Source organism: Syngnathus acus, chromosome 16, assembly GCF_901709675.1.
Source record: "Syngnathus acus chromosome 16, fSynAcu1.2, whole genome shotgun sequence".
Taxonomy (NCBI): domain Eukaryota; kingdom Metazoa; phylum Chordata; class Actinopteri; order Syngnathiformes; family Syngnathidae; genus Syngnathus; species Syngnathus acus.
This window is the reverse complement of record NC_051101.1, coordinates 4,254,565-4,277,166: the sequence shown is the minus strand read 5'-3', so window position 1 is coordinate 4,277,166 and position 22,602 is coordinate 4,254,565. Positions and strand designations below refer to the sequence as shown.

General features: G+C 39.2%; 1 protein-coding gene across 1 annotated transcript in view; it reads right to left on the bottom strand.

The window, feature by feature from the left end:
• znf407 (zinc finger protein 407) overlaps positions 1-22,602 on the bottom strand; it is a 118,540-nt gene that overhangs the window by 35,430 nt on the left and 60,508 nt on the right. The window contains exons 6-9 of the mRNA XM_037273037.1: positions 11,857-12,023; positions 6,044-6,127; positions 5,423-5,543; positions 2,071-2,249 (exon numbers count right to left, since the gene is read on the bottom strand). Coding sequence (XP_037128932.1) covers positions 2,071-2,249; positions 5,423-5,543; positions 6,044-6,127; positions 11,857-12,023 — 551 coding nt within the window. The remainder of the gene's footprint in view (positions 1-2,070; positions 2,250-5,422; positions 5,544-6,043; positions 6,128-11,856; positions 12,024-22,602) is intronic.

The following is a 22,602-nucleotide window of genomic DNA, read 5'->3' as shown; positions in this document are numbered from 1 at the left end:
ATAGGAAATAAACATTGCTGAGATACAGAAAATAAATTGACAATTTGGGGGAAGTCAGCAACTGCATAAAAGCCATGTTTTGTTTGAATTAACTCGACCCAAGTGTGTAGCAAAACTGCAGCTCATCCTGACATACTGTCCTGTGCAGAGCGTACTGAATTTGTCTGGCATATCTGACTGCCGATCGCAAAAGAAAGACAATTGCCATTACCATTTGATTACACCAAACCCTCCCTTTTCCTCATTTTCTTCTCAAATTCTAATCATCATTCCCAAGCATTACTTGCAGAGTCTAATTCCCTTCTTTCTTTCATTTGGAAAATCCCTCTGCTTTCATCCCTGAGAATGGTTTTAATTCAAGTTGCAACACTGAATAAAGAAGGGGAAGATGGAGAGAGACGTGGGTGAAGAGAATTATTTGGGAAGACAGAGCAGCAGCCAAGATATTTGGGTGTCAATCAATCCGAAGCGATGGGGCTGCAAGGAATCGTGAGTAGGGTGCGTTTGATCTGTGTCTTTCAAAGGGGAAAAAGCAAGAAGGGCCATCACAGATGATTTGCCTCTCGCTGCTGGCCCTGGTGCCACTCTGACAGAGAGCAATCACATGCAGGTTAATTCAACATCCACCTTCTTAATCTTTTTTCTTCTGTCTCTTTCTTTTGGTCTTGTTCTGCCTAGTTAGATGAAACAGTTTTTTTTTGGGGGGGTGACCATCTCACCTTTTTTTAGAAAGCCGGAAAGATCACAAGCGTAATTTCAGTGATTCCAACCTCCCACCAACCACCTATAGCTTGAATGCATTGATGTGGGGAACACATTTTTTTCCCATTTATGCAATGATATATTACCATGCCATTTGACAGAGGCAAGATCATCACATCACTTAAGATGATCATCGTAATTTATAGTCAACATAAGTGAAGCCATGTTTGTTTGTTTACTGTGTTATATTTTGTATTGGTCATGTGAAAATTGAATAAAAGAGGAGAATACTATTGTTCCTTCACAGGATACATGTTCCATACAGGAGTCGACCTTCAATCTGCAACCCTGACCATGAACTATATGTTTACAGTGCTTTATACGGTTAGAATGAATTGTGGTCATAGCATGATGCCCATAAATGTGACCTTGAAATTTCCTCAACAGGATTTTGGAATAAGTATTGTGTTTTCTTATAAATGACAATTAAAAATGAAAGGGAACAAAAATCTAATAAAAAGCAAAAGAGTCTTTGCAGCAAAGTCATCCATGTAAGCAGTGAAACAGAGGTGAGGGAAATTATGGGGTGAAAGGTTTTCAGGAAGGGCTGGGTGCGAGGTGAGAGGATACGATTTAGGCTCAGCTAGAGTTTTAAGAAAGAACACGTCCTTGCATCTGAAAAATTATTATAACTTCATAACTGTTTGGGGGAAAAAAAATCAGAAACCACACAAGGGTTGTTTAGTTTCAATAAGAAATGAAGAACAATGCCGCAAAAAATGCATTGTAGTGCTACAGTTTGAAGAGGTCAGAAGGATAACAGGATAAAGGCTACCTCCTCTGTTCCTATGAAGGACAAACACTCTGTCAATCGGATTTGGTGGCTCTCCAAGGACAAATGAAGACCAATGGGATCCAAAGAAACCAACCGAGGAAGATCATGATTTCATCTGTCTCTGTGGTCTGAGTGACTGACAGCAAAGACTAGACCGGCAATCTTTGAGAGCAGTGTCTTTGTGACTGTGAATAGCAAGACTTGATCTCCAGACAAAAAGAACATTCAGTGAGATGAGAAGATCTGACCTCTACAATTGTCAAAGAGCTTGGTTTGGTTGACCTTAATTACCTCAGATGTCTTTAGTTGGATTTATACAAAACCCATTAATAGAAATCTATTCCTTGAAAGTTAAAAAAAAAAAAATACAGGGTGAAATAAAAAAAAAGAAGCGAAAGAAAGAAAAACAACTTAGCAATAATACAAATGGTGGAGGACAGTCAGTGTGTAATTAGTGTATGAAGCTGACATAAAATATGTATTTGTGTATTAAATGTGTTGTTTTTTGATAGGCAATAACAAAGATTACATACCTGCATGGAGGTAAGCAAGGTCTGGATTCTCAATATCGGGGTGGCTTTCCTTTAGGTGGTTGCGGAACTCTGTGGGAGAGTTGGTGCCGTAGTCACATTTTGGACAGTTGTACATCTTCACCCCCTCATGTTTTCCCGTATGGAGGATGTGCTTTCGAATGTTTTCAGCACAGTTGGATCTGGCAAGAGTAGAAGTTGGTGAAGGCAAATAAAAAAAATAATATTTAAGGCCCACCACCCACACTGATCAATGGAAGTCGCCTAAAGGGCTCTTTAAACAATGTTTGGAGGTGTTGCAGATCCTCTACTTTCTCAATCTGACCACAAACATGATGGTGAGCTTGTCGAGGAAGATTTCCCTGGCCACTGTAGCTTAAATAATACAAAAAAAGGTGAGTGTGTGTGGATAAAGCAACCGTAGTGTCCAACAGTAGACCACTTCTAAAAATGAGAGATTAAACCCCGCACAGTGCTAGACAGTTCAGTAACATAAGAGTGTGTGTACCACCACAATATCTCATTTATTTGTTCTTTTCCCTTTTAGAAAATAATTTTTTTGCTCAATAGAATTACAGGACTCTCTCAGAAAATTAGAATATTGTGATAAAGTTCTTTATTTTCTGTAATGCAATTAAAAAACAAAAATTAAATTAATAAAAGGCTTGCAATATTTCTGTTGATTTGTAATGAATCCAGAATGTATGACTTTTTTTTTTTTTAATTGCATTACAGAAAATAAAAAACTTTTACACAATATTCTAATTTTCTGAGACAGTCCTGTATATAGGTGATAGGTGAGCATGGTCTCATTTTCGATATAAAAAGTGGCATTTTAACAGTGGTATGGAGACTTTTTCTTTAATCCACGGTAGATGTGATTCTGCATGTACTGCACATATGCTTGTAGTAAGACATCATTTAAGCAAGAATGTATAGGTAGAAACCTTTTTTTTTTTTCTCCGCGGACACAAACACACACCATCATGCGATGATGGATGGGATATCCATGCTCAGTTTGGACCTGACGTTCTGGACAGTACAGTGCACAATTACTCTCCCTTATCACCTTGGCCAGGCCAATAAAGCCTTACTGTGCCATAGCTCACACAAGCTGAAGAGAAAATTTGTTTTCACTTTTGCAGAGACACCGATCTCCATCACGGGCCACAGTCCACTGGAGCTCCCCAAAAAAAATAACCTATATGTTCTGCTCACGCTGTATAAAATCCATGAACACTAGCCATTGATCAACCTTGAGAGCAGGTCACAAGGATGAAGGCCAATGTGTAATGCTGTGTTAGCCCAAATATAAACTGTTCATAAAAGCTGCATTTAGATATATTCTATTTGGCATTGGATTCCTGATGAGTGCATTGCACATATCCAGTAAAACTAACAAGTCAGATTTTCAGGTAAGACCACAAACACAACATGTGAAGGGAGCATAGCAATAGCCGTCATTTCCTTTGTGATTGTTTTCCCTCAGCAGCACTGAATATTTAGTCAAGGTCAACCAAGTGCTATTGGTCACAAAATAAACAACCCAAATAAATAAATAAATAAAAACAGAAACACTTTGTGTATTAAAATGAGTTTGTCACGTTCTATGCCCTCGTAAGTCACTGACTGTATTGTTATGTACCGAGCGTGTCATTGAAGTAGTGACTCCTAACCAGTTGCCTTCATAACTGATTCATCATAACTAACTGATCAGTGTAGAGTCACCAAATACTGACAGTCCTCACAATTATTCATTCATGAATCCAAGGGATCAGTTATTCAATTCTACACATAGCGTATGAATACTGTATGTATAAACATTAGACTCCTCATACATCTGCGGTGGCCATATAATTATATGAAACTGTGAAACTAACGGACATATGAATACTGTATCAGTTGTTGATTAAGACAGAAACTGTAGTGAAATATGCATATATTACAAAGAGTGACTTATTTTGCAAAAGTGAGAGTAAAATGTGTATTTAAGGTGACACTTAAAAACTTCTGCAGGGCGCGTAGGTGGATTCCTAGGGGGTATACTATCCCTCAGATATGGTAATGGTGTAATTGTCATATTAAAACAACACAGCGAGCATTTAGAAGTCAGCAGGTGCCACAGTTAGTGAAAGCCCACACCAGCCCTCCTACTATACACTGTATTAATTAGCCCAACACTGTTTCAACTTCCTCCCCCATCAATGCACTCACCATGGGAATCAGCCATACTGATGCTGAGCGCGTTCATCACCCTTTCTGTCTAATTCTGTCTCTCCTGCTCTTCTGCCCTCCTTTATTTTAATAATTTCCATATTTCTCCTTGCAGCAAGCGTATGGTAATTGGAAAAGTGTAATTGAGAGGCACTTGTGTAGAGGACAGTCAAATGTGTTTGAGTTTGTTAAGAGGTGCATGAGGGGCTTATTTAGATCAGTGGTGTTTTCTGGACCTTTTACTGCCAAGAAAATCCCACTAATAATCATTACCAGCCTCCACATACCTGCTTTCACTTTACAAGGTTGCATACATTTCTGCCGCTGTCAAGAGGCGTGTCATCCTCAAAGCCACCATTTTTCAAACTGAGGCAGTATTTTCATGATTCAGGTATATATAAGACAATGAATGTAGCACCGATACATAAACAGTCATTAGTTGCTGGCAGGAGTCAGAGGCTACTAACAATACGACAATTCAATTTGCAACTTTGACTTTAAGAATATAAACAAAACTAATAGGTAAAGAAATTAATATCAAATAGCATGTTTCGCAATTTGCAGAAAATGCTGAAAAATAGTGCCATCGATAGAATTAATCGTTTGTTCACCTGAAGTACAATTCTGCTCCTCTCACCTACGAAAATCTTGTATGTATGCGCTAAACAAAGTGCTCGATGAAATTTGATTAAAAAAAAATAATATTCGAGCTTTAACAATGGCCTTAATGGCATTCAAGTAATACAAATACTGAGAACACAGAGTAATAGGACTGTTTCCAATTACATAATTTACATTTTTTAGTAAAACAATTTTTTATTTCACTCAATTTCTTGTTTAATTAATGATGTGGTATGATGGGGTTATAATGACATGGACCTGCCAATGTCGGCAACATTGTGTCTGAGTGGGCGATTTTACTGAGATTGTTGATAATGAGATGGAGCAGTGTTGGAGATTAGAGCAGTCTCCGCTTCACCTCCTACATCCAGATTTTATACCAACACACATACATGCACGCGCAGAAACTGTGCCACCTGCTTGGCAAATCACGTATTCCCCCAAGTACCATACACCGGCTCTGATCATCATTGGCCATCAGCACCACCAAGTGTGGGCAGGTCAATGAGCTGATACCAACCTGTATTCGCACCAGGGGCAACGGTATGGTTTCTCCCCAGTGTGAACCCGACTGTGTCTTGACAGGTGGGACTGCGTGGTAGAAGCGAAGCTGCAAAGTTTACATTTGAAGGGTCTCTCTCCTGTGGGGTAGAGATTTAAATAGAGATTTGACAATAAAACAGACAGCAGAAAGAAGAAAAAAAAACAATTGATTGTATTAATACATGCAAGGAAGTGGAAAACAAACTGAGTTGCTCAAAAACTAAATTAGAAAAAAATTAATTTGAACTCATAATGTGATTATTGATCCTTGGGCCCTTTCTTGACAACAGTTATGTTGTTTCATTTCCTCATTTCCTCCCCCCCAAAAAACACTATTATTGACAGCCCATCTAAAAATATCCAATTTCCCTAAGCAACAGACTGACATGGTGGAATGATAACTAAAATTAAAAATCTCAGCCATGCTGCTACACATGCCTATCACTGACAGCGGCGTGTCACACCGATGGGAGTCTTGTTTGTATCATAGTTGGTAAAATTATGTACAGGGGAAAAATACTACTTTTTTTATCTTAAAGTGTCACTCTCAGTCCGAGATTATTGAGTTCACACATTGCTGCCGGTGTGTATTTCGTACCTGTGTGCTGGCGTCTGTGTTTGGTGAGAGCGTGTCGTGTGCCTCCAGCAAAACCGCACAGGTCACATAGGAAAGTCTTTTCACCTGTACAAGGAGGAAAAAACCTCATTTATTCAGATTATTGTCTACTTAGCAAAACACGTAGTAGACACATAATTCTATATGCAGGAACATTATATAATTAGCACACAAAACAAAGCTGAATGTAAATTTCACCAGGTTGTGTTGTTGTGCTTTTTGACCATTGTTATTTTGACACTGGGTTAAAAAAAAAAAAGTCTTTCTGCAACAATTTTAAGTCGACAGTATCAAACGTATTTCTTATTTCAAAACTAGGTGGAAAAAAAGTCACGGCTATGGTACCACTAAGGAAAATAATTTTAGAAAAGCCAATGTTAAGACCAAAAGGGAAATGTGTTAGAAGGGTGATTTAAAGTATTATAAAAAGAGAATAGAACAAGTAGAGTAAATATATGAGAAACAGGTTGAGTTGGCTCACAGATGAGCCATGCAAAAGTCACAGATCAGTAGTGTATATCCATCAGAGCTCTCGCAGCTAACTAATTCCTCCAATCAGATGGATCCATGTAAATATGTCAAATGGGGGACGGGAAATTGCCAGTGTGGTTTATTGACTGTGATAAAATCTGAAAAGCACCGCTGAACATAATTACATACTTGTCAGAGCCATAAAAATTAGCTTTATTATCAATGGGATGGTTTTCTACAACTTCATTTGGGGGCGATGCCTTCCAGATGGGGAGCGTGGAGAGCTTTTTCACACTCCTCCTCCCTTCTCTGCATCTGGCCTTGTCATTAACAGCATGATGAGCTCCCTCTCTCTTTCTCCCTCCCATTTGTGCAGAACTTCACGCACAGTCAGACACACATACACACACCTGCACCTACACACGCACACACAACAACACGTTTTTTGGTAATAATGGAGGCCTTTTACAGAGTTGACACAGATGTCTTGCCAAATAATATGTACTATGTCCAACACACATCGTACTTCATGTATTGTGATATATTTTTCCATGCATGATGATTCAAATACACTTCAGTAAAAACTGAACTCACGCACACTTGCACATAGTATTTTAGCAAGCCAAGCCATTTAAATATTCATGTGAATTCAAATATTGAACTGCATTTTCTGATCATGGAAGTAGGTTACTCTCGCAGCTGGGCCTCTGTGGTACGCCACACGCTTTTCTGAAACGCAGATAGCAACTTTCAGTGAGAGCCCAGAGAGACAAACTTGCATCAAGTTTCCTCGAACCTATCTGTTTAAAACCCCTCAACTGTGAAAATAGCTTTAATGCAGCACCATTTAAAACAGCCTTATAAAGCAACATTTTTCAAGCTACATGAATAGATTCACTTTTTTCAATGAAAACTCATTAGTCTCCCCCAATTCGTTAAAAATCTAATAATGGCGGCCCACCGGGTAAAATTGACAAGATAAATACTGAGATTTTATTAATTTTAATTTTAAGATTTGTTTTTACCTTTATTCAATTTATTACACATTCAGCAGGTAGCTCAGTTCAGTATATACTTCAGTTCAATATATACTTCAAATACTCCAGTCAAGATGATGATTAAAGGTGCACCTATTTTGTGGTCTGCAATGTGACAATGATCACAATAGTGTTTTGAACAGATGCCCAGCACAAACGAGGTCCGTTGTCTCTAGCCTGTAAACCCTATCTGCTTAGACCTTGACTTTATATGAGAAAATACGATGCTGGTCACTCTCGCCCTTTCCCTCTCTCCATCTCTCATTACACCCAGCGCTCCAAGACCTCACCACAGAAAAAATCCATCACCATCGATCCTTATGCCTAGCTGCGGTCGCCACAATTATTCTTGAGCATTCTTGAGGAGAAAACATTGGCAATAAATTACTTGCGCGCTGTTCATCTGCTGATATGTGGTGGAACACTCTTGGCTGACCAAAAAGGCAAGGTGGTGCAGCGGAAGAGTGATACACAGTTGTCAAAACTAAGGGTTGTAGTGACTTTACTAACCCACAATGACATGTAGGGCCTGACGTCAACCAGTCACTAATCACGCAGTTTTCACTTGCAAACACTTGCAAGTACACTGAATGAAATACATCCATCACAATGAACCGGTGAAGAGGAAATAACTATTAAAGTGGAGGGCGGAAATTACTTCATCCCACACAAAGATGTCCCCCATTATTTGCAAACACCGCAAATGCCCACCATGCAGAACCTGCTGCTGTGATGGGCCCGGAAAGAGAAAAGGCCAAGTTTGTGCAAACATTATCTGGTCGTTCCAATAGAAAGCAAGCAAGAGGATTTTTATCTGACCTCTTCCTGTGATTGTTTCATTTACAGTACTGAACAAATATTCACAACATCATCAACGACTAGAGGGCATCGATTCGACACGTAGAAGAAAAATTTAAATTGTGCAGTTCCTAGTAAGATCACCTACTGTATCTAATCTACAACTAAACACCTGAAAATGTTCACATGTAACATATTTGCAGTATTACCACTAAATTCTAAGAGTAGTCATTTTATTATATTCTTAAAGTTCTTTAATGCAAAACAATAAAATAAGTATCTTTAAATCTAAACAGTACAACCTTTCCTACTGTGTGTGTGTTCATATATATTCCATGATATGTGTGTATGTTTCAACCCTGAAGGAGTCTGCATGCTATAATTGCCACCCTCATTAGTTATGTTTTAACAGGAGAGGACGGGAGGGCAATTAATTTTACCGCTTAATTTTTGACACGGAATCCGCTGCTGTATTGATGTGCTCGCCATTTTGGCTCTCATTTTTCAGAGAAATTAATTGACAAAGTACGAAGATTTATCAGCATATCGCCAGATTAAGCGACAAACTGAGGCAATGAGGAAATCAATTGTAGCCCTGTCGCTGTGTTCAGCCCCCAACGCATCGCTCCCCCTCACCGCGGCCCCCCTTCCCTTGCAATGCCCAAGAGCATGGGGGAAAAAAAAAAAAAAAAGCTGGGTGGGTAAGATGCAGCACACTTATTTATTTATTTGTGTCGTTCATTCATCAGCGGTTACAAATGACCCTGGCGGCTGAAGACCACAGAACTCCCCTCGCTGCACCCCCACCCCCCTCCCAATCGCTCAGACGACTGCCGTGTGAGGAAAAGTGATTAATAACAAAAGCACACAAATCAGAAAGGAACAACGCATGCAGTTCAGGGCAGTAAAGGAGAGCTGGAGGTGCTAACGTTTTTCTCTTTAAACAATAACAACAACAAGGGGACCACCGTTTAGGAATCACAGTTAATATGGACTGCACTGGATATCACCCCCCCCCCCCCCAAATATATATATATACTTGCCATTCAAGATGAATGATTACCCCAAAAGTCGTTTGGTTGTTCTTAAAAGACAAGATATCAACATTTATTCTATATTTCCAGGTAATCGCATCTGGTGAGCAAAAATATAGGAACATAGAGATATAAAATACCATAAACAGGAGTTAAGATTTAATTGTAAACTTTTTGCTTGCAACAACTGTACCAAGCCTGTAACCTACTGACAGTAAGAAACATTCAAATTCTTCAGTGATGCTGTTGCAGGATTTCACCTCATCTACTTTTACTCCAGTCTCTTTAGCATGGGAAAAAAATGCATGCTCTACAAACTTTGTGTCTGGAGACTGAAGTGGCCTGATGTTTTTATTGGTCTGTCAATCAACATCTGCAACTTAGTACACACCACTGGGTTCTTTCTTCTTCAGGACATTCCCAAATGTTGTCAGGGCTATGTGTAATGGTGCCGATTGATTGCTTCACAATAGATTGCTTTTCTACACATAGATAGTTCTGTGGTTTTTATATTGGTTAACTGTTTTTTTTTCCATGAATAAAACTCAAATCTCAACAATCAGTGCTTTTTAATGTTTAAATAATCAATGCAATATGACCTGGCAAACAAAACAATACTGTATAAATCAGATGTATTAATATCAAATATTGTTAGCATTATTATGATTTCTCACAGGAAGTAATTTGTGAATGACATCCCCCAAAAAGTTGAAAAAATATCGGATTTGATTAATAACTTTAAATATTGTTACTATAGCAATTATATATAAAAATCCCACGAGGATGTTATTGGAAAAAGAATTGGTAATATTGAAACATGCTGATGTTTATTTAGTATTACTTGTCTTTTTAGATGCCATTACTTAATTAAATTAAAAATTTCAATCGAAAAAAACAGTCACATCTTAGGCATAGCAAGAAGTTTAAGTTTGTTAAGAAAAGTTACCTTACAATGTGATTATTAGATTAATGACTTTTAGCTTTTGAATTGTAGAATAATGCCGGTTTACTCTTTTTATTCTTTTATTTTTGTGGATTCCAGTTTGCCTGAAGGTTGTGGTTCTGATCAGCGCTTCAACAACTAAACAAGGTTATTTTAAAATGCTTGTTTTTCTATTTGTCGGTCTGAAATTACTGAAATATTAATGCAATTTTTGAGTACGGGGCTGTTCTTAGTGAATGACAACATTACAACAACTTTGGGCTCATAACCGCACAATACAGTCACTGCCCTGTGAGTGCATTATTCATTCTCATTCATTCTCTTTTCAAAATGTTCCCTTTTCCATCTCACTTAATTCAGTCGTTTCAAATTGGTGTTTCTTTTCTGTCCAAGACAAAAACACACACGTACAACGACAACTGCACACGGCTCTCCTGGTGACAACTGGGTGACAGCGATGTCCGCAACCTGATGGGGAATGATGAGTGCTTGATACAAATGAAAATGAAATGTCTAATTGTGTCAGAGGTGCCTTGACATTATATCACTGTTGAAACACATTTAAAATAACATCCAGCAAATCTCGCTCTCACACAGCAGGCACCCATGACGGATGGAGAGCTCTCCTGCAAGCATTCAGTCAGGCTGTCAGGCCGCTGGCTGCTGCTGCGTCTGTCACTGACTTAAACGGCCACGTATGGGACATTATTAAAGCTGAGGGGGAAACTGCTTGGCTGCAACAAAGACACATTTGGGTTGACCTGGACTACCATAGAGGTATTATTTAGGGGAGGGGGGGGTTAACGGTGGAAAATTGACTTTTTAATTGATTGTATATAAATATTTGGGTCTCGACAGTGAACCCATCAAGGGTTGTGCGTCTCTGTGTGCCCTGCGATTGGCTGCCAACCTGTTCAGGGTGTCCCCCCGCCTACTGCTCGATGACTGGGATAGGCTCCAGCACGCCTGCAACCCCCGTGGGAACAAGCGGTATAGAAAATGGATGGATGGATGTTCCGATTATATTAAAATTATTTGTGGTTGGTGAAAAAATAAGGATAAGGAACACCATACTAACCGGCGGAACCTGGTCCAAATATCTAAATTAAAGTAAAAAATAAAAACAGTCTTTTTTTATCCCTTTGAATCAAAATTGTTGATTACAGTACTTTATATAAATTTGATGGCAGTGATTGAATCTGGAAGTTTATGCGTTTCTAGTTTCAATGACTGCTCAACTATCTCTGGGTGTTGAAAATGAATACAGATGGCCAATAGTCAGGCAAAAATGTGTGATTTTCGAAACAAATCTGTGAAGTTTTTTTTATGTGAGATGACGTTTTCACAGTTTACACACACATTTCAGCTTTCTAGTTTCTCCACCTATTGTCTATCTTTTTTTTTTTCAAACACAAGAATGGTGTTTCATAAACTAACTGTGGTGTTTATTTATGAGTGCACGTCGTTGTAAATAATTACTGGATTTAAAATAGAAGTCACTCGATTTCTTACCAGTGTGTGTACGGTAATGGTCTTTCATTGCTGACAGGTTGAGGAAGGCGTAGTGGCAGGACGGCCAAGAACACTTATAAGGTTTCTCCCCACTGTGCAGTTTCAGGTGGTTGTTTAGTGCCCATTTTTCACTGAAGGAGCGCTCACACAACTTGCACTCGAACTTCCTGTAGAATATAGGGGGTAAGGAAGAAAGAAGGGAGGCAGGGACAGGAAGTCAGCAGGGGGGAAACTGTTATTTACCGAGATCCTAGCACTAACATAAAATACTGGTAAGTTTATGACATGAGAAAGAAATGGAGGTTGCTGGGTAGTTGCAGTCCTAGTCACAGTGCACGGGAGCATTTGATTGTAAGCTGTATGTCTACACTGGATGGCACGCACGCACACACACACCTATATACACACACACACACCTATACACACACACACACACACACACACACACACACACACACACACACACACACACACACACACACAGGGGCAAACACAGGAGTGTAGTTGGCTACTGGTATGTCATGTCTGTATAAGCAGGCATTGATTTTTCTGTCCTGGCCTGCCACCTCTACCATTTATTCTCTGCTTTGCACCAGGGCCCAGAGGACTACAGAAATTCTGTTACAGACCACACACACACGCACACACACAAACACACGCGCGCACACACACACACGGGGTGGGTGGAGATATTGGAGGCCTGCGGGGAGAATAAAGTTCACCTGTCCAGCATCCCTGACCACTTAGCAAGGGTTAAATGAACAGTTATCAACATTTTAGCCACCATCTCTTGAGCCCCCTGGACCATAGCTTCTCCACCTCCTAAAAACTCCTTTCAAACACTTACTCATCCGTGTTTTTATCATGAACACACTCCTCTGCATTAAATAGACAGTATTAATCTCATAAACGTGAATGTGTGGATACAGTCCACCGTTGCTTGCTTTGCCAAAATGATTTGGGAATGCTTGACAATTGATATGTACAACAATTGAAAAGAACGAGAGCATATTTTCAAGATTTCAAATGGAATCCACATTATAAAATTTTTAATTATAAAATACAAATTGACTGGATTTATAATAGATACTGTATAATCATAAAATATGATCATACAATATAATATGATCATACAGTATAAAACATGTACAGTACACAATATTAGAAACACCTCTCCAATACAATGCAGTGCAATTTTACGACAGTGTACTTGTACTTACTTGGAAAAAAACAAAAACAATTGTAAAATAATTTTTTTTTTTTAGTGGCAATTAAAATCTGCTCTTATGTTCTTTACAAAGGCTGTTTTTTTTATTCCATGTTTGTAATGCATCAGGATAGTAGGTGTCAGGAGTGTGAAAACGCATCTTGTTTTTACTAACTCGACATGTGTCTGTTCCTCATGCTGACGCCTACATTATTTGACACACTGTGGTCTATTTTGTCTCGTGTGGGATGTCTGCCCCTATATTCATCTGCTGTGCTATTGGGCTTCAAGAAACGAACAGAAAGTGAACACAATAGAAAAACTTGGGCTGGAATTAATCTTTACCCCACTCTATAATTTAGACGCAGAATGACTAATGTGCAAGTCATAAACAAATGATGTCAGGTTTTGGGGAACATTTGTCTTGCAGTGAGGCCCGTGTTATTTTAGGGAGGGTGGCTGTCTTTAAGTCCTGATTGTGTCGTTTAATCCCCATGGTATCTGTTTCATAGCGAGCCGCATGACACTCACCTGAACAAATAATGACTCCACGCAGCATGTAGCATGTGTCTGAATCAATAATTCATACTCATACATCTTCCTTACTGGAAAAAGGGGGGGCAACGGAGTAATAGTAGAGAGACGTAAAACCAAAAAGCCAGGAATTAAAGGTGGTGGGGGTAGGGGGGGGGGCGGCGTATTAAGAGCAAAATGACTTGTCATGGCTACAATAACAATCTATATGTTCAATGAATTTGACTTTGGATCAGATATGCAATAGATGTTTCAAGCACGCTTACGAGAAAGGAAGGAGAAGCTGTAAAATGCCGCCAGTAACCGCCAATGCTTTATTAAACAGCCTTATTTCTTTCATCACGTGACTTAGGACAAACATAATTTGACCAATAGATGTACATTTGCATCTGTTTTTCTTCATTCCCTGCGGTATTTATAGAACAACTCATTGCTCGTGCCACCATGGGAGAGATAAATAAGGTGAGTGAAGAGATGCTATCTTTTATTGTAAGCAATATGAGCAACAGTCCTGCTTTATGAGCTAAACAGGCCATTGTTTATTATGCGGCCTAATCACAAAGTCAGGCAGGCCTTGACAATGCTGCGATGGAGAAAAACGAGAACCAATGCAAAACAGAGGAGAACATGGAGGAAGGTGCGTGCGCTACCAGCACTGACTATCAGTCGGTGGTTTGTAAGGATGAGAGAAGAGCTTGGGTCTGTTTTTTATGGGATCTTTGATCTTGTTCCCCACATGTCAGATTCCGTCACGATTTACTGTCTCACAAATCCATATGCATATCGCTTCTAAATAGCAAGGCACCTTGCAAAATTCATTGAAGGATCATGTCCTTGCTGTTAATGTGCAATTGCAAAGAACAAAGAACAATTTAAGGGCTGAAATTTTTTAAATGCATTTGCAAGCAAAGGACATTTAAACCCTTTGGACTCTTTTTATGTATTTTTGTATAGTTTGCATGGTAGTTTTTGAGGTTGTTTCTGAACATCAGACATTTAAAGGGTCATGATATTAGGTATGGATGCTGAAGTTTGTGTTTTATTTTGGTATTGACTGGACTACTGAGTACCGATTCATAATCAAATGGTAACCTTGTTGAGAGTTGGTGATTTTTCATGGCACACAAACACAACAGAGCACGTACTCAGGCGTAATTATGTTACTCGCTCACGCTAAAAATACCTTTCCTGGTTTGAAGCGAGTGAGATCTCACTTCAGTATATAATTTATATTATACAAATATATTGTGTTTCGTGGAATGAAGACAAACACTAATACACAAATAGCTTAGGCTCACACTGTAGTTTGTAATCATTTATTATTTATATTTTTAAAGCATTATACCATTATTTTTACTGATTTTAAACTCAATGTTATTTTGATATATTTGCTAAATGCATGATTTGAAAAAAATACATTTTATTACTGAATAACATTGAATGGCTCGAGGTCACCATATTCACAAAAATGCAAGTGGAAGGGATTGAGAATCAAATTCGTGCCCATGGCACCTGTATGTTTTTTTTCCCGCTTTTTTTAAGTGATATATATTAACAATGCACAGACCAAACAAATCAGCATCACTTTCAAGGATTCGACCCGAATCCTGACTAGAAGATCACACGATAAATACGCTTTTGTGACTTCGAACCCGTTCCCTTTTGAGTCTTTATAATGCCTTTTCTTCCACAATATCTTGCCTCTGTATCCCCAGGTCAAGCAGTGAGATGATATGACTGGCATGCGGTGGAGATTTATTCAAAGACCCAGGTGGGCTTGTTGCCTCTACTTTCTGAAAGCTGCCGGCTTCCACGAGTATACCGTCACTCATTACCATATATCGTGGTGTGATCTTGTCATGAGTTCAGGAATAAAATACTGGCAAAACATCACAGGCCACACTGGCCTTAATTGTGATATACTATATATATCCTAGGAGGTTTAAATTTGTATCGTTATCAGTAGTTGTATTATATAGATTAAAAAAAAACAAGACCTGGTTCCTTACCATAGACTCACTGCTGCCTCCAAGTGGTAAGGTGTAAACGTGAGTGTTTAAGTGACACAATTGCTGGCAATTATTTGGATTATTTAGGTTAATTGTAACAGGGGGAAAAAAGAAGACTCAATAAAAAGATTCACCAGAAATCTCTGTTCCTGGTGAACGTCACACCAATCAATGACGGGAAAACGTTTTTCTTTCAAAGAAAGACATTTTTGATGGACCGCTCAACAATATTTATTTGTCAAGGTTGTTGGCCAGTTGGTGTGCGGAACTAATCTCCAACACTCTCTCATGGCAACACAAAGACAGAAAAAGAGAGGGGCCGACTCTCGCCCGAAGCCAAACTGACACAAACAGACAACTTCAAAGTGAAGACTGTTGTTTATTGGGCAACGGGAAAGGGGGGAGAAAATTTATCTGATATGCAACTGTCAGGAGAGCATTTTCACATGCAAAATAGCGAGTGAGTGAGAGAGATTACCTAGAGGGAGGAACATGACAGCATTCACTAGGGTCAGGATGGATCATCATCTTCAGCCCCCTACTGCATCATCTCTCTTTTTCTCCATCCATCTTTATCTCTCAGCTACCCTCACTTCTTCCTTCCATTTTCCCTTCCCCAGTATTTTCCCTCTCGTCCTGTTTTCAGACTTCATCACTCTGCACTTCGACAAGCTTTAGATCCAGACTAAATTAGCTGAATGAAGATTAAATCATTGGCCATGAGCTCTTTCTAGATATTGGGAGAAAGAGTGAGTAAGCCTAATATGCTAGCTGACTGATTTCGGACCTAAATATGTGTCTAAAGAGATGATCCTCTTTAAATAGGGATCAATGGAAACCCAATTTGATTGTGGTACAGGGTAAAAAAAAAAAAAAGCAGAACAAATTACATTTATCTTTCCTCAACACGGATGCTGGCTTTGTTATTTGTCACGGGCAAAGCCAATCTGGACTAAGCTATCAAACACTGCTCAGGGTGATCAGGATAATTCTATGAGATTTGTAGTTATTAAAATAAGTTTTCTGCTTGGTGTGAGTCAACATTCAAATAAATAAAGAAAGCTCTCTATTGCTGGCTTCAGCATAAACTAGGGAAAGACACTCCTGTAAGAGAATTCTCTCTCCTGGGAAAGGCCAAGAATTACCCTAACAGAGGGCCGTTTTAAAGTATACAGCCTGCATACTCATCACAGGAAAAACAAATAAATACATAAAACCACAGTGAAGGGGCTGCGTGTGTCTACACACAATTGTGGATGAACCTCCTATAGAGGACCGCTGCAGATGACTGCAATATAAACAACGGCACACAACAGAGATGGTGTGGCTGATTTATGTTTACCTTCTATCCCAAGAGGAGGAGGAGGAGTGGAAAGAAAAGATAATGAAATAAATAATAAAAGGCCGAGCCCATCAGATAAGCTCCTGTTTATCCTGCTGTAGGGCAAATACAAATTGTCAATTTAATGAACACGGCAGACGTGACGAAAGCGGGGTGAAGGAGCCTCCCGTCTGACAAACAATCAGGAAATGTTATCTTAATATTGTTGTGCTGTTATTCAGCCCATAACTTAAGGACGGAGAGAGGAAAATGAGGTGGCATGACGGCAGAGGGGAGTGAGGGGATGGGCAGTGAGGTACAAAGGCCATGTCCCTCTGTGGTGGCCCTGTTATTGCCTATTTTTATTATTAGCCATAGTTCAAGAGTCCCAAACACACTTGGAAACAGGCAGTCCTAAATCTTAACACACACACGCACATAATTATGAAACTAAAAGAATAACAAAACATACCCCAGGTGTTGCTTTTCTATCGTGTGCTCAAGCAAGTTTGCCGTGATGTTTCACCACAAGCTACTGGCCAAAAATATACCATGGGGTATTCTCTTCAAACATAGCAAACATATTGATTTGCATGATACACTTTGGCTCACGCTCAAACATTCATCTCCACCCATCTTTTACGGACCGCTTAAAAGGGGTGTGAATGGGTCATTCAAAGCTTCATTATAATTCTTTAATTTAAGGCTTTGCAATCTGCGTAGCCACCTAACTTAACCATTATCTCTATATTTATATATTGCGAGCACTAAATTGCGTCAGGAAGAATTACTATCAATATGAGTATCTGCAACAATAACTCAGCCCTGCAGCTAAGGACAGGATGCTCTTTATCAGACTCCTGATAGGCCTTAAATACAGCACAAGGCAGCCATATCAGAGCTTTTTCTCTCTAATATCAAGCTGCATTAGCACGTCGTAAATCAAATTACACTCAGAGAATTTCATTTGGGTCACCTGCCAGTGCTGCGCTGCAACAGAAATATTTATGTTTCCATGCTGCAGATCAGCGCTTTCAGGTATACAAAGAGATGGGGAGGGGTGGGGCTAAGTGTGAAAATTGGGTATAAACCTAATTATCTTTTCAAAATACAGAGAAAGCATGCTGTAAATTGTGGAACTCATGAAGCAAGCAGGCGTTATGGAAACCTGTGAGGACGAGGGGAGCTGCTTTAGCGGTTATCTCGTCCCTAAATTTGCTCAAAATAGAACAGGACGATATGTTGATTGAGCGGGCCCTCATAAACAGGCTAATATGGTAAGGCAAACACAAGACTCCTAATAGGGCAAATACCTATTTTAACAGGATTGAAATGTTATGAGAAGGGTTCTGTCTTTATTATCTAATCATCGCCAAAAAATTCACTTTCAATTTGTTTATTGGATTATATTTGCGGCCCTATTAGGATCATCTTCCTGTGGGATAACACTTCATAGGTCCGGATCATAATCACAAAGGGGAGTTTGATTAGACACTGTCAGTGACTGGGATGGCTGTCACGTCATAGAAAGTGCAGAAAACATGTCAAACAACATGAAGCAATAAATCATTAGGTCTACAACAACAATTCTCAAAGCCGAGCGTCAAACGGGCTCCTCATATTTACTCTCCGAAATGATTTTAGATGAATGAGCACTGGTTCTAATCCAATTACATGGGGGCTAGTTACATTCATATTTGTTTTTTCTTTTCTCCTCTTTTCTTCCTTTTCGGAAATTGGGTAAATCATTTAGCTCGCAGATAGCAGTAACAGCAAATTAGCTCTTTGGCCTGACTGCTACAAGATGGCTGTAGTGCTATCTCATATGTAACACCGATACATTGCAACAATAGGCCGTTTATCCAGAATTAAGTGTGTGTTTGTGTGTGTTAAGTGTGGGTCTGTGTGTGCTTCAGTAGGTACAAGTGAAAGAGCAGGTCCATTCTCTATTATTACTGGAATTGTAATTCAATGATCACCTTAGATCACATGCGTGCCATAAATCAGATAGGCATGACAGAGGATGAAAAATTGTATTAATAATGTGAAACTTATTATACGGTCCCAAATGCTCCCTTGATAAATGACATTGTTTGGGTTTGACAATGATTGCATTTAAAACATTATTTCTGTGTGTCCGTGTGTGTGTGTGTGTGTGTGTGTGTGTGCGTGTATACTGGACATTGCAGCAGTGTCAGATTGTTGGGTGGGGAAGACAGAGGTGGGGTCCCCTGGTTTCATAAAATATTCAAGATGTTTCTTCCACTTCTCTCTGGAGTCAATGGGCATATAGTAGCTGTGGCAGTTAGGGTATAAATATTTGTGTGAGTGTGTGTGTGTGTGTGTGTGTGTTTGCGTGCGTGCGTGAGCAACATTGTGTGTGCATGTGTGTGTGCGTGTGTGTGTGTTTGACAGAGTGTGTCTGAGCAGGAGTCAAATGATGAATAACTGAAACATGCACATCTTCAAGTTATGAAGCAATTATAATCCATCTCAGTCAGATATGCACATCTTAAAAAAAAGGACACATAAAAGCTAAACAAACTACACTTTTCTAAGCTCAATTATTTATGAATTGTTTTGTTGGATTTATTTTTTACCTTTTCATAATCTATTTATCTTGGTGTGTGACAGAAAAGGATCCAGTAGTGGTTTCCTTTCTATTACACGTGCACAAACATGCACAAACACATTAATTAATGCACTAATGCTTGTTTATGCTTGTTTCAACACCCATTCATATGGATTAAGTGCCTTTCCTTAGTGCATTAGCTATATTGAAGGATGTGAAGTCGAACATGGAGCCAGAAACCCAAACCTGCCTGCCAACTTGGACTGTAAACTGCTGGACGGCAATGTCAGCCATTTAAAAAAAAAAAAAAAAAAAAAAAAAAAAAAAAAAAGATTGTACAGCAACTCTGACAAAATGCCACTAAATAAGTACATACAAATTGTCTTCCTGGAAAAAGTGCATCAGGTTGTGTGTTGAATGGCTTTCTTAATTGTCTGGATTATTTGATCAAGGAAATTACATCAAATCCACAGCAAAAGATTTTGTGTACCATTTTGTGCAAAGTTTATTGTAATGGAAGTTTTTTTTCCCCCAGTTTACAGGGCAGCTCCAAGTGTCTGCAGAACTACTTTTAATTAAATTTTTTGACTTGAATGACAATAATGAACATGTGCAGTGTGCACTATGTTTCATAGAGACTTCTAAATGTTGGGCTGGTTCTGAATTTTCCTGCCTAATTTTATTTTGGCTTTATTTTTGGTTGATTCAAAGTTGTGAGTAGTAACACCGTGACCAAGAATGGCCTTTCCCTCTATTTTTAATCGCCCAGACCCTTTGTCATGTCCTGCGCAGAGTGACACAAGTTCTTCCTAAGGAACTTCTCAATACCACTACACTAATCATTTTCCACTCCTTTTCTCTTCCTTGCAAACAACAATAATGGGAGGCTATTCATCTCTCTCTATTTGAGACCACAATGAAATAAATCAAGATATTTTCCCACAAATATAATAATATTTGTATTTGGGGTAGGGCAGACATAATTGATGACTGTGGCCGTGCTAATTAAAAATGGCAGAGGTTTCATTAATCTTGGTCATTGTGTTGGGAGATAGTAGAATAGCAGCTGCAGAGCTTGCCGGACAGAAGAGACATCATCATCTATGTGATTTGGCATATTGTTGAGTTCATTGGCGGAATTGAGGTAATGTGAGACCTCAATAGTATCTACATTTAGCGTTGTGTTTACAGCATGTTGGAGAAGTAAATTTATTTTGGTGGATTTGCATTGTAGTCAGCGTCCCACTATTACATGCATACAGTTCAACACAAACAAATCTATTGTATAGAGGTTTTCCTGGAATGAACGCATAATGTCATTCTACCAGAGCTGCCAATATATTAAAATTGACTTCCCGAACAATTTGTCTGAATGTCGATGCTTTCATATATATTCTCTCTCGCTCTCGCTCTCTCTGATTTTGAAACACAATTCTGAAAAAAAAAATTTAGCTAGTCATTTTTTTTCATTTTCCTTAAAAATACAGCCATGAAATTGTATTTTGTGCCGTTTTCCTGTTGTGATTTTTTGGGGGATTTTCTGATGAACTCAAAGAATATGTTATATAATATATGTTAATTCAAAATGTAAAAGTGCAGGGAGATTTTAAAATTTCTAGTACTAGGCGAACGAAAAACATTGCTTTAGTCCGTCTTTCGAAAAAGCAGAATCAGGCTAGCAGGAGTTTGAAGACATGGACATTAAAGAATTAGAATTGACCAAAAATGCTGAAGGAGTAGAGCCACTGGTGGCCGGGCATCTTACGTTGCCAATCTCTGAACCTGCCTATCTTGAATACTGTACATTGATTTCTCTGTGGCATTTTCACTGTTTTCTGTCTCTTGGTTGAAGGTTCCACTGAGTATGGCATACAGTTGTACCAATAGTTCTAGGGGAAAAGCGTTAAATGCTCATTTTATCAGTGATCATTTTTAATTTTCCGTTTTAAGGTGTATATCTCTTAGCGCTACTTAAATATTTGCCTGCGTTAGGTTGTCAGAACCATCAAGAATGAAAAAGAAGCAAAGCCCATATACGTACAGATATACATAGTTGCAAAATGTAAACATAACCTAGGGGAGGCGTAATCTGCACGACTGACGTAATATACTTTGAACGAACGATGCAAACAGTGAAGTTGGTGCTTTGAGAGGCTCTCATTACCCCATTCAGGGAGCCTGTAATGCGAACCTAGAACAGTGTTTTCAGGGAGAATATAATAACAATGGCAACCTAAGATGGAGGCCCATCGGCTTCAGCCGCGAGGGGCATGTTGTAGTCCATTCTATGGGCGCGTTCGGAAATCAACACTGCCGGGTGAGCATCTAGTGGAAGGCAAGTTTATGATTGTTCAGTGACATCATGAGAAATGTCATGCCAAAAATCATTCAAAAGACAAAGATCAAGACGAAGGTACAAGAAAACCAAAAAAATATTCCTCAGACAAAATTATTCACAACATACTCCACAGTACATAAAAATCATTATCAATGAACTATTTTTTAACTGTACATGGGTGTATGAAACACACACATGCATACACATTTGCATGTTGCATAATATACTATCAAATGCACAGCGCCTATATGTTAACATATACACACAAACGTGTCTGCAGTTCAGAAGGACAGCGGCAGCTCAGAGCCAGCTGTGACCTGGCGTCCAGGTGCTCAGGAAAACCGCTGTTAACAGCAACGATTGATGATCTAATCAAACTGTCACCACAGCAATCTGCTTTAGGGGAGGGGAGTCTGGGTGCGTGTGTATCAGTGGAAGGTGAGGAGAAGTAGGGTGAAAGCAGGTGGGGTGGAATATCCAGGAGGCCTGGTGCATGCTTACTGTTAGTCCAAATTGAGAGTGACAATCTCAATAGTGAAAAGGCCTCGCCACCCCCTATAAGTAATGGAGGAAACTGCTACAGCCTTCTTCCGGAGGATGTCACATAATCAGGGGAGCCCCCCAAAAAAACCCTCACCCCACTCTCGTCATTATGCCTTGATTCAAGCGTGGTGAGGGGACTACCAAGAAACGTATAGCGTCTCGATCTGGCATATACAAAGCATAGCTGCAATGTCCGGACTGCCACCTGTTATTTACAGGGCA